This window comes from Penaeus monodon, chromosome 13 (assembly GCF_015228065.2).
Source record: "Penaeus monodon isolate SGIC_2016 chromosome 13, NSTDA_Pmon_1, whole genome shotgun sequence".
In the NCBI taxonomy this organism is placed as follows: Eukaryota; Metazoa; Arthropoda; class Malacostraca; order Decapoda; family Penaeidae; genus Penaeus; species Penaeus monodon.
In genome coordinates, this window is record NC_051398.1 from 25,348,147 (window position 1) to 25,360,141 (window position 11,995).

Below are 11,995 nucleotides of genomic sequence, written 5' to 3' on the forward strand. Positions count from 1 at the left end.
ATTATTGTTGTTATTAATATCCTCCTCCTCCTCCTCCTCCTCCTCATCATCATCATCATCATCATCATCATCATCATCATCATCATCATCATCATTATCATCATCATCATCATCACCATCACCACTATCATCGTCATCGTCATCGTCAGCATCGTCATCATCATCATCATTATTGTTATCAGCATCATTATTATTATCATTAATTTCATTATTATTATTGTTGTTGTTGTTGTTTTTGTTATTATTATTATTGTTAATATTATCATTATCATTAGCATCATTATTAGTATTACCATTACTGTTATTATTTTATTATTATCATTAATATAATTGCTATTATATCTATGATTAGAAATAATAGCAACTTTTATTTCATCACCATCATCATCATTACATTATTATCATCATCATTATTAGTAGTAGTATTGTTTTTGCTCTTATTATCATCATTATTATTACCATAATCATTATTATCATTATTGTTATTATTAGTAGTAGTAGCAGTAGTAGTAGTAATATTAGTATTGTTATTATTATTATTATTAACGTTATTGTTGCTATTATTAGTAGTATTGTTATTATCATTATTACTATTATCATTGTCGCCGTTATAGTTTTTGGTGTTATTATGATTATCATTATTTTGATTACTGTCATTATCATCATTACATTATTAGAGCTAATGTTTTTATTATGATTATTTATATTATTGTTATTATAATTATTATCATAATCTTATTTTTTATCATTTATTATTATTGTTATTGTTATTATTATTATAATTACTGTAAGGTGACATCCCAGTCCTCCTCACCTCGGGCTTTCAAGAGCATCCCTCGCCTCTCGCTCCCCGTCTTTTGGCCGTGTCCGGACTTCGCTTGTGCACTCCTGGTCTTTTTTTTTTTTTTTTTTTTTTTTTTTGGGGGGGGGTCTTGCCTTTTTGTTTGGCTTTTTATTTGCTCTATTGTTTTTGTAGTTTTAGTGAAGTTCCTCCTTTTTTAGCCTTTTTCTTTTTTTTCGATTATATAGGAAGTCTTCATTTTGCTTCATTCTTAAGACCCAAAAGTCTATTTTTATTCGATTTTCTATTTATCTTAATTTAATAGATATTTTATTTCATTTTCATTATTATCTCTAGTCTTCCGAGTATTTTACACTCGTCATCTTTTACTTCCATCTTTTTGTTCGATATTTTTTTTTTTTTTTTTAACTAGGAACATTTTTTCCCCTATTCTTCTTGCAATGTAAGCATGTGTATTTTAGCCTGTATGGTAAAGCTTACAATTTAATAAAATTGGAAGATGTATAGTTCGTGACGTAGACCATGATGTCACGAACACCATAAATACCGCCAGAAACGGCGCGAAATATACTCAGTCTGGACCAGATACCCTGTGTGTCATTACCCCGATGGAGCGTGGGGAAGCGGCCACGCCCCCCGAAACCGAGAGAAGTTAAGTCCTGTGTGCTGACGTTCATTTTTCTGAGGAGCTGGACGTGATCCTTTTTTTATTTGTTATATAAATGGCTAAAGTTTATTCAATAATCTTTATAAATTAATCATAATTACTTTACTTTTTATTTAACTATAATATCAGGACCCGTAAAGAGTGGCTTTAACCAATGTTTTTCTATTTATTTTATTAAGCATGAAATGAGTTTTTTTTTTAAGATGCATTTTAAAGATATTAATTTGTGCTCCATTGTGAATTTAAATGAAAGCTAAGGGATCTAGCTGATACAAAAGGTGAAACCCAGAGGCTGAATGTCAAGGAGTTGATGATGATGCTCGGTCTTTGTTTGTTTGTTTGCTTGTTTGTGCTAGATGCTTCACGCTACCACAACGCATCTAGACACTGTGAACCCACACCAATGTATATACATTTTAATAGCCACAGAGCAAAGAACACCTCACATTATTATTATTATCATCATCATCATCATCATCATCATCATCATCATCATCATCATCATCATCATCATCATCATCATCATCATCATCATCATTATTATTATTTTTTTTTTTTTTTCCTATTATCACTATCATGATTGTCATTATCATTATTACTATTGATACCATTATATAATATATATATATACATATATATATATATATATATACATATATATATATATATATATATATATTACTATTGATACCATTATATTATTAATATTATTAATATTATTATTATTATTATTGTTGTTATCATCATCATCAATGTTATCAATACTATCATTAATATCGTTATTATCATTATTATTATTGTTATATTTATCAATATTGTTATAATTATCATTATTTTTATATTTATCATTATTGTTATAATTATTATTATTGTTATAATTATTATTTTTATTACTATTATAACTATCATTATCATTATTATTATTTTTTATATTATTATTGTTGTTGTTATAGTTATTGTTAATCATCTATTTATAACATTATGTAATCATTATTATTATGATTATTTTTGTTTTCAAAATTATTAATATCATTAACTATAAAACCAATAATATAAGTAATATAATATAATAATAATGGTTATGAGGATAATGATGGTAATGTTAAGAAAAAAACAGGACTTTCTTATTTATAATATGATTAATTATGATGTTACTAATGAGAATGATAGGAATAATGGGGATGAAAGAAAAACATAAACTCTACCAATGACAATTTTTTTTTAAATGTCGCAATATAATAATAATAATAATAATAATAATAATACTATTACCACTAATGATAATAATAATAATAATAATAATAATAATAATAATGATAATAATAATAATAATAATGATATTCTGGTTATAAAATTGCCGATAACGGTAGTGACAATAATAACTGTAATGACAGTAATAGTAACAATAATAACAATGATAATGATAACGATCATAATGATAATGATGACAGTAATAATAATGATATTAATAATGGTAATAATAATAATGATAATAATAATGATTATAATAATGGTGATAATAATTACAGTAATGATAGTAATAACAGTTGTGATAAAAACAATAATGATAATAATAATAACGATAGTAATGATAATAGCAATAATGAGGATAATAAATTTAACTATAATAATAATGATGATGATGATAACAGCAATAAAGACAATAATGCTAATAATAATGATGATGATGATGATGATAATAATAATAATAATAATAATAATAACAATAATAATAATAATAATATAATAATAATAATAATAATAATGATAATAATAATAATAATAATAATAATAATAGTGGCAATATCATCAATCATACCGATAATTATCATAATAATGGTAATTATAATCATTATCATCCTTAGCAATTCCGATGATAATGATGATACTAATCTAATGATAATGACAACGAGAATAATGGAGAGGATGATAGTAATAATAATTATTATTATAATGACAACATTAGTAACTATGATAATGATAATCATAATGAATGGTGGTGGTGATGATGATGATGACGATGATGATGATGATGATGATGATGATGATGATGATGATGATGATGATGATTATGATGATGATGATGATGATTATGATGATGATAATAATAATAATAATAATAATGATAAAGATAATAATAGTAATAATAAAGAAAAGAAGAATAGAATAATAATGACAAAAAATAATAATGATTATAATGATAATAATTGATAATAGTGATAATTATGATGGTGATGATGATAACAATAGTCAAAATTATGATAATAATAATGACAATAATGATAAAAAATAATAATATAATAACAATAGCCATAATAGTAATGTTAATTCATAATAGTAATGATAATAATGATAATGATGATAAAAAATAATAATGATAATAGTGGTCATAATAACTTAAAAGGAATGATAATGATAACAGTTACCCCGTAGGCAGTTTGGAAATACCAGAGTAACGCCTGGCGGGGAATAGCTAACTATGGGGTGTGGGACCCTTAGAGCGGAAAACTCCTCGAGAGTGAACGGTCACCCACAAGGGTAGAAGGAGCTCAACAGCCTTGGAAGACAGTCCTTCTAGAGATGGTGTCTCAATAAAACACCGGGCGGAATGCAACGGCAAACCACCGCTCTAAATTGCCAAGAAAATCATGGACATGTACACTTTTTCGAACGAAGCAAACAGCGTGAAGGGAATCCCTGTCAATGACTCGGAATCCTCGCTCGGTACGACAGTCCATGGGTAGCAGGTGGAGCCGGACCGTTATCAGGCTACTGTCTGCAGCATAACGAAACAATCACTGAAAATCGGAACATGGAATGTAAGAACGCTGTTCCAAAGTGGGAAGCTGGATAATGTAAAGCTGTGGACGGGCAGCGGTGAGTTCAACAGCGATAGTTTCAAGGTGCTATATTCAGGTGGAGTAAAACACGAACGAGGAGTTGCTCTGATACTGGACAGAGAAAACGCGAAGAGCTTGCTAGGATGGTGGGCTTTGTCAGATAGAGTCATGATGATAAAGTTGAAAGGTAAACAAATAGATCTCAGCATCATTCAGGTATATGCACCAACGACTGCAAGTAGTGAAGAAGAGATTGATGAATTCTACAACACATTGGAGAAAGCTAAAACACAATGTAAGTCGACAGATGTTACAGTCATAATGGGGGACCTAAATGCAAAGGTAGGAAACGAGGCAGAAGGAGAAACAGTTGGAAAGTTTGGTCTTGGTACACAAAATGAAAGGGGAGAAAAATGGGTTCAGTGGTGTAAAGCAAATGAGTATGTATTAACCAATACATGGTATGAACAACATCCACGAAGATTATGGACATGGCTGAACCCGGGAGACGATTTTAAGAACCAGATTGACTACATTGCTATCAAGAAACGGTATAGAAGTGCAATTAAGAACTCAAAGGCATACCCAGGAGCAGACTGTGGTAGTGATCATAACCCAGTCATATGCGAGTTAAAGCCTTAAGACAATCAAGAAAGGAAAGACAACACCAAGAACGGATTATAGTGCTTTATTGAAAAAACAAACCATTCGAGAAGAATATGCGGTGGCTGTGCAAAATCGATTTAATGTGCTTGAAGACCAAGGAAATACTAAGTGGGAAATTTAAAGAGGCGCTGGTATCGGTAGCAAAAGAGCTTATACCTAAACGTGAGAATAAGTCAAAGAGCAAGTGGATGACGAATGAAATCTTGGACAGAATGCACTCTAGGCAACAGCTTTAAAACCACGGAAGCAGCGAGTACAAGGAAGCGAGCAAATGAATAAGAAAGAAATGTAGAGAAGCCAAAGAGATCTGGCTTAATGAACAATGTGAAGAAATTGAAAGACACAAAACCAACGAACCAGGCGCAATGTACAGAAAGATTAAGGAAGTAATGGGTTTCAAAGGTTGTTCTTCTACAGGATGCATAAGATCCAAGAATGGAGAAGTCTTAATGGAAAAGGACATAATCCTTGAACGCTGGGCAGAATACATTGGTGAACTTTTTGCAGATTATAGGGGCAACAAACCAGAAATAAGAAAGGCCATCGAGGGCCCGAAAATCTTAATGTCAGAAGTTAGAGGTGCATTACAAAAAAATGAAGAGGAATAAGGCTGCAGGACCCAATGAAGTTGTCACCGAGATGATTGTTGTACTGGAAGACTTTGGTATAGAGAAGCTTACCGAAGTTTTGAACGAGGTATATGACAGCGGACAAATCCCAGAAGATCTCAGCAAATCTATTTTCATAGCCCTCCCCAAGAAAACTGGCGCAATTGAATGTGAATTACACAGAACGATTAGCCTAATGAGCCATGTGATAAAAATTCTACTCCATATTCTGATGATGAGAGCAAGAAGTAAGATAAAACCTGAGATAGGAAAAGAACAGTTAGGGTTCGTAAAAGATGCTGGCACAAAGAATGCGATCTTCGTACTGAGAATACTATCAGAAAGAAGTATCGAGATGCAGAGGGATTTATACGTGTGCTTTATTGATTATACAAAGGCTTTTGATAAAGTGCAACATGAGGAGCTTTTCAGTATGCTAGGAAGTTTAGATCTGTATGGAAAGGATTTAAGAGTTCTGCACAACCTCTACTGGGAACAATCGGCATGCATGCGAGTGGGAGATGACACAAGTTCATACACCAACATTAGAAGAGGCGTTCAACAGGGATGTGTGCTTAGCCCAGATCTCTTTAACCTTTACAGTGAGATTATCCTTCATGAAATATCAACATTACAAGGATTTCTTATCGGAGGCCACAACTTAAACAACTTGAGATATGCCGACGATACGGTGTTAATTGCAGAGTCAGAAGAGAAGCTGTAAGAGATACTATACAAAGTGGTTGAAGCCAGCGAAAAGAAGGGGCTTACCATAAACTGTAGAAAGACAGAATGTATGGTAATCAGCAAACAAAAAGTTGCTAAACAGTGTAAGATACGGACTGGTGACATCTTGATAAAAGAAGTACAGAAATTCAACTATCTTGGCAGCATGATAACGGAAGATGGCAAATATGATCAAGAAATCAGAAGACGAATTGGAATGGCAAAAGCTGCATTTGAAAAACTGGGCAAAATAATGAAGAACAACAAAATTTCTATGTCAACAAAAAAATCAGAATGCTGAACTGTTATGTGTTTTCCACCCTCACATATGGTAGCGAATGCTGGACTATTTTACAGGGTATGGAGAAACGAATTGAATCGGCAGAAATATGGTTTCTCAGGAGAATGATGAGAATATCTTGGACAGATAAAATGTCAAACCAGGAAGTGCTAGAGTGAGCAGGAACAAAGCGTTTTCTTCTGAAGAACATCCGAAAGAGACAGTTGGAATTTTTGGGACACGTAATGCAAAAGGAAGAGCTAGAACATCTTAGCATGACAGGCAAGATCGATGGAAAACGACGCAGGGGCAGACAAAGACTAACCTACACAGCAAGCATAAGTAGATGGACGAGTATAACGGAACGAGAACTTTTGAAGACCACAAAAGACAAAGAGGTGGATCGCCAACGTCCTTGTGGGACAGAGCACTTGAAAAGAAGAAGAATGATAACAGTAATGATAATAATAATAATAATAATAATAATAATATTAATAACAATAATATTAGTAATATTAGTAATAACAATGGTATTAATAGTATAAATAATAATAATAATAATAAAATAGGCCGCGGTGGCCGAGTGGTTAGAGCATCGGACTCAAGTCTGTCACGACGGCAATCTGAGTTCGAGGGTTCGAGTCACCGGCCGGCGCGTTGTTCCCTTGGGCAAGGAACTTCACCTCGATTGCCTACCTAGCCACTGGGTGGGCAAGCCAGCCCAAGTCAGTGCCGGTCCCAGAACCGGGTAAATAGAAACGGTGACTCGATAAAAACACCGGGCGGAAGGCAACGGCAAACCACCGCTCTAAATTGCCAAGAAATCATGGAAATCCATGATCGCCAACGTCCTTGTAGGACAGGGCACTTACAAAAAAATAAAAAAAAAATAAATAATAATAATCAATAATGACAATAAAAATTATAATGATGATGATAATAATAATGTCATTGATAATAATGATAATGCTAATGATGATTTTTATAATAATAACAATAGTGGTAATGAATGGTAATAATGAGAATCATGATAATATTAAGAATAATGACAACTGTAATAATAATACTAACAATAGCAAAGATATGCATTATGATATATACCTTTTAATCAGTAATGAAAATAAGAGTAATAAAATTCATAATGAAAGTAATTATGATAATATCGATAAGAATAAATAATGACGATGATAATAATGATGATAATGATGATGATAAAAAAAAATTATAATAACAATAATAATAATATTAATAATAATAATAATTGCTCAATATTAACACCGAATGAGTACAAAAATCGACACGACAGAGTGGGCAAGTACCTGCATTGGAAGATCTGCAAACACTTTTCTATCGGAACGCAAGATCAAAAATGGTACAAACACCATCCAGAGCCAGTTACTGAAGGCAAAGATGCTACAATCTTGTGGAACTTTCCAATTCACACAGATCGTACTATACAGGCAAATCGTCCAGATATCGTCATCAAGGACAAAATAAACAATACTTGCCTGTTTATAGATATGAGCATCCCTTCAGACAGAAACATCCTAACAAAAGTGTTTGAGAAGATATCAAAGTATAAAGACCTGGAAATAGAGGTGGAAAAGATGTGGCATTTAAAAACCAAAACTTTGCCTGTTGTTATTGGAGCTCTTGGCCTTATAAAAAAGGTACAGATAAGTTTCTTGAGCAAATACCAGGAAATCCAAAATTTGAAGAAATCCAAAAAATAGTCTTAAACAGCACAGCACATGTTCTCAGAAGAGCGTTATCAATCTGATGTGTTCTTTGTGTGCGTGAATTGATTTGACTGGATGTTTTGATTTGTGGTTGTTCTGCATATTTTGCATGTTTTCGTTGATGTTCCATTGCCTCAAACTTCAATCATCCTAGGTCACTGGTAGTGACTTGGTGTTTGATTTTAATTAGCAGATCTAAGGAAACTTTCGTAAAAAATAATGATAATAACAGTAATAATAATAATAATAATAGTAATAATAATAATAATAATAACAGTAGTAATAATAATAATGATAATAATGATAACAACAACGATAATGATAATGATGATAACAGTGATAATGGTAACAATAAAAAAAAATGCTGATGGGAATGACAGTGGTAATATTATTAATATTAATTATCATTACTACTATAATAATGATGGTAATGATAACGATGAGAAAAAATATATTAATAATAATGATTATAGCAATAACATCAATTCTTCTTCTTCTCAAGTGCCCCGTCTCACAAGGATGTTGGCGATCATGGATTTCCACCTCTTTCTGTCTTTTGTGGTCTTCAAAAGTTCTCGTTCCGTTAAACTCGTCCATCTACTTATGCTTGCTGTGTAGGTTAGTCTTTGTCTGCCCCTGCTTCGTTTTCCATCGATCTTGCCCGTCATGCTAAGATGTTCTAGCTCTTCCTTTCGCATTACGTGTCCCAAAAATTCCAACTGTCTCTTTCGGATGTTCTTCAGAAGAAAACGCTTTGTTAATGACAGCAATAACAGAGCATAATTATCCAAATATTATGAATTTTTTTTTTTTTTTTTTTTTTTTTTTTTTTTTAAGTGCCCTGTCCCACCAGGACGTTGGCGATCATGGATTTCCATGATTTTCTTGGCAATCTAGAGCGGGTGGTTTGCCGTTGCCTTCCGCCCGGTGTTTTTACCCGGCACTGACTTGGGCTGGCTTGCCCAACCAGCGGCTAGGCAGGCAATCGAGGTGAAGTTCCTTGCCCAAGGGAACAACGCGCCGGCCGGTGACTCGAACCCTCGAACTCAGATTGCCATCGTGACAGTCTTGAGTCCGATGCTCTAACCACTCGGCCACCGCGGCCTTATTATGAATGATATCCACCATAATAATAGTAATAATGATGATGATAATAATTATATGAAATATATCATCATGATAATCAATATCAATAAGACGAAGAGGAAGAGGGCGAAGCAAATGGAGAATGAGAATAAAGAAAAGAAAAAGAATTGAAAGAAAATGGAGAAGAAAGGTAATGAAAAAACGCAAGAAATATTAGCCGTATTTTATGTGAATAATACTTGTTAACGGCCATAATGATTATAACATTTCGTTTATAACCAGAATGATATAACTGTTATGTCGATAAGAATAATACTCTGAAGACAGACTATGGCATATCAAAAAATGGATACCATAAATTTCAAGAACGCAGAAGGGAAGACTGTCGGCTGGAATATCTATCGTTTATCTCTAGGTAAATCCGGTTAAGGCCGTGGCGATCTCTCTGAAGTGATTACCTGCTGCCTGTCGTTAAATTTATAACCCCCATAACAAGTTGTGGCCTTTCTGGGCATCTCTGGGAACAACCTCTTTTGGACCCCCACCCCGTTTTTTACATAATTACGCTTCTCTATAGATAAAAATAAGTGCCATAATTATATACAAACATACACGGATGCAAACACACACACACACACACACACACACACACACACACACACACACACACACACACACACACACATACACATGCGCGCGCGCACACACACACACACTCTCACATGCACACGCACACAATAACACGCATATATACACACACAGACACACACAAACACAAACACACACACACTCTCACACTCATACACAAACACACGCACACAAACACACGCACACAAACACATACACACACAGACACACACAAACTCACACACACACAAACACACACATACATACACACAAACACACACACACACACACACACACGCGCGCGCGCACACACACACGCACACACACACACACAAACACACACACACACACACACACACACACACACACACACACTCACAAACACACACACACACTCACATGCAAACATAAACACACATACACACACACATACAAACATAAACACACACGCACACACACACGAGGATATGAGTGTAAAAAATGGAAGCGCGTTTGAGATAGCATGCCAAGTCCTTCACATTCTTGGTCATATTTTGAATTATTTCGGCAGGAACAAGGAACTCTGTTGCCTTGCGAATGTGGCTCGCTTTGCATTCCTTTCCAGATGGGTATGATTCAGATTACTGACAGGGGCAGAGAGAGAGAGAGCAAAGGGAACAACAACCACAGAATATGAAATGTCAGAGAAAATGAGAAATGAGCAAAGGTCACCATCGCAGTTATACTCATCATGTCCACATCTGTTAATTTCCGCGAAAAAAGCACGACAGTTTGAGAACGAGTTCATTCGAGCTGAAAACTCTTGCGAAAGGGGTAGAGATGTTAATGGATTGATAAAACTGGAAGTGCATATCACGCACAGATCATGGCGTGTGTGGGTGCGTCTGCAAACGGAGGCCACTGGTGATGATGCGTATCTGCGAGCGGAGGCTTGCGAGAGCGGAGGCTCTCTTTGATGCGATGCAGAGGACGGGCAGGAGGAAGAGCGGCTTCATAAAAGATGGGGATAATGAAATTGGCGAGAATAGTATCATTGTTTTTCGTTCAAGTATATTGGCCACTGGGTGGGTAAGCCAGCCCAAGTCAGTCCCGGTCCCAGACCCGGGTAAATAGAGATGGTGACACAATAAAAACACCGGGCGGAAGGCAACGGCAAACCCCCGCTCTAAATTGCCAAGAAAATCATGGAAATGCATGATCGCCAACGTCCTTGTGGGATAGGGCACTTGGAAAAAAAAAAAAAAAAAAAAAAAAAAAGGCATCCTACTTGCTCTCTCTCTCTCTGTGTGTGTGTGTTAGTGTGTGTGTGTTAGAGTGTGTGTGTGTTAGAGTGTGTGTGTGTTAGTGTGTGTGTGTGTGTGTGTATATGTGTGTGTGTGTGTGTGTGTGTGTGTATTAGCGTGTGTGTGTGTATGTGTGTGTGTGTGTGTGTTAGCGTGTGTGTGTGTGTATGTGTGGTGGGGTGTGTAAAGTGGGGGCGTGCGTTTCTTTGCAAAAATTAAAGCGTGTGTTTATGTGTGTGTGTGCCCGCGCGCGCGCGTGTGTGTGTGTGTGCGCGTGCGTGTGCGTGTGCGTGTGCATGTGTATGTGTGCGTGTGAGTGTGTTTGTGTGTGTGTGTGTGTTAGCGTGTGTGTGTGTGCATGGGTGTATGCGTGCGTGAGTGTGCGTATGTCTTAGCGTGTGTGGGTGTGTGGGTGTTCTACGTGTGTGTGTGTGTGTGTGTGTGTGTGTGTGTGTGTGTGCATGTTAGCGTGTGTGTGTGTTTCTTTGTATGTGTGTGTGTGTCTCTGTGTGTGTGTGCGTGTCCATGTGTGTGTGTGCGTGTGTGTGTATGTGTATGTGTGTGCATAAATATATATATATATATATATATATATATATATATATTATATATATATATATATTTGTCCTTGGTAAGACAATAAACTGCACCCTGGGTTCCCTTGCACAAGG

The 11,995-nt window shown here is 35.0% G+C and overlaps 1 protein-coding gene across 1 annotated transcript; it reads left to right on the top strand.

Annotated features, from left to right (window-relative positions):
* The first annotated feature begins 3,948 nt into the window (after positions 1–3,948).
* LOC119579897 (craniofacial development protein 2-like) lies at positions 3,949–4,951 on the top strand. Its single transcript, XM_037927745.1, has 2 exons — positions 3,949–4,007; positions 4,309–4,951. Exons 1-2 carry the CDS (start codon positions 3,949–3,951, stop codon positions 4,949–4,951), a joined length of 702 nt encoding a protein of 233 aa, XP_037783673.1.
* Positions 4,952–11,995: the final 7,044 nt, after the last annotated feature.

Bases quoted from the DNA above. Each gene is read 5' to 3' on its own strand.
- LOC119579897 (XM_037927745.1), top strand. From the start codon at position 3,949: ATGGGGTGTGGGACCCTTAGAGCGGAAAACTCCTCGAGAGTGAACGGT. The intron at 4,008-4,308 runs GTAGAAGGAGCT...GCTGTTCCAAAG, and splicing joins GTGAACGGTCACCCACAAGG to TGGGAAGCTGGATAATGTAA.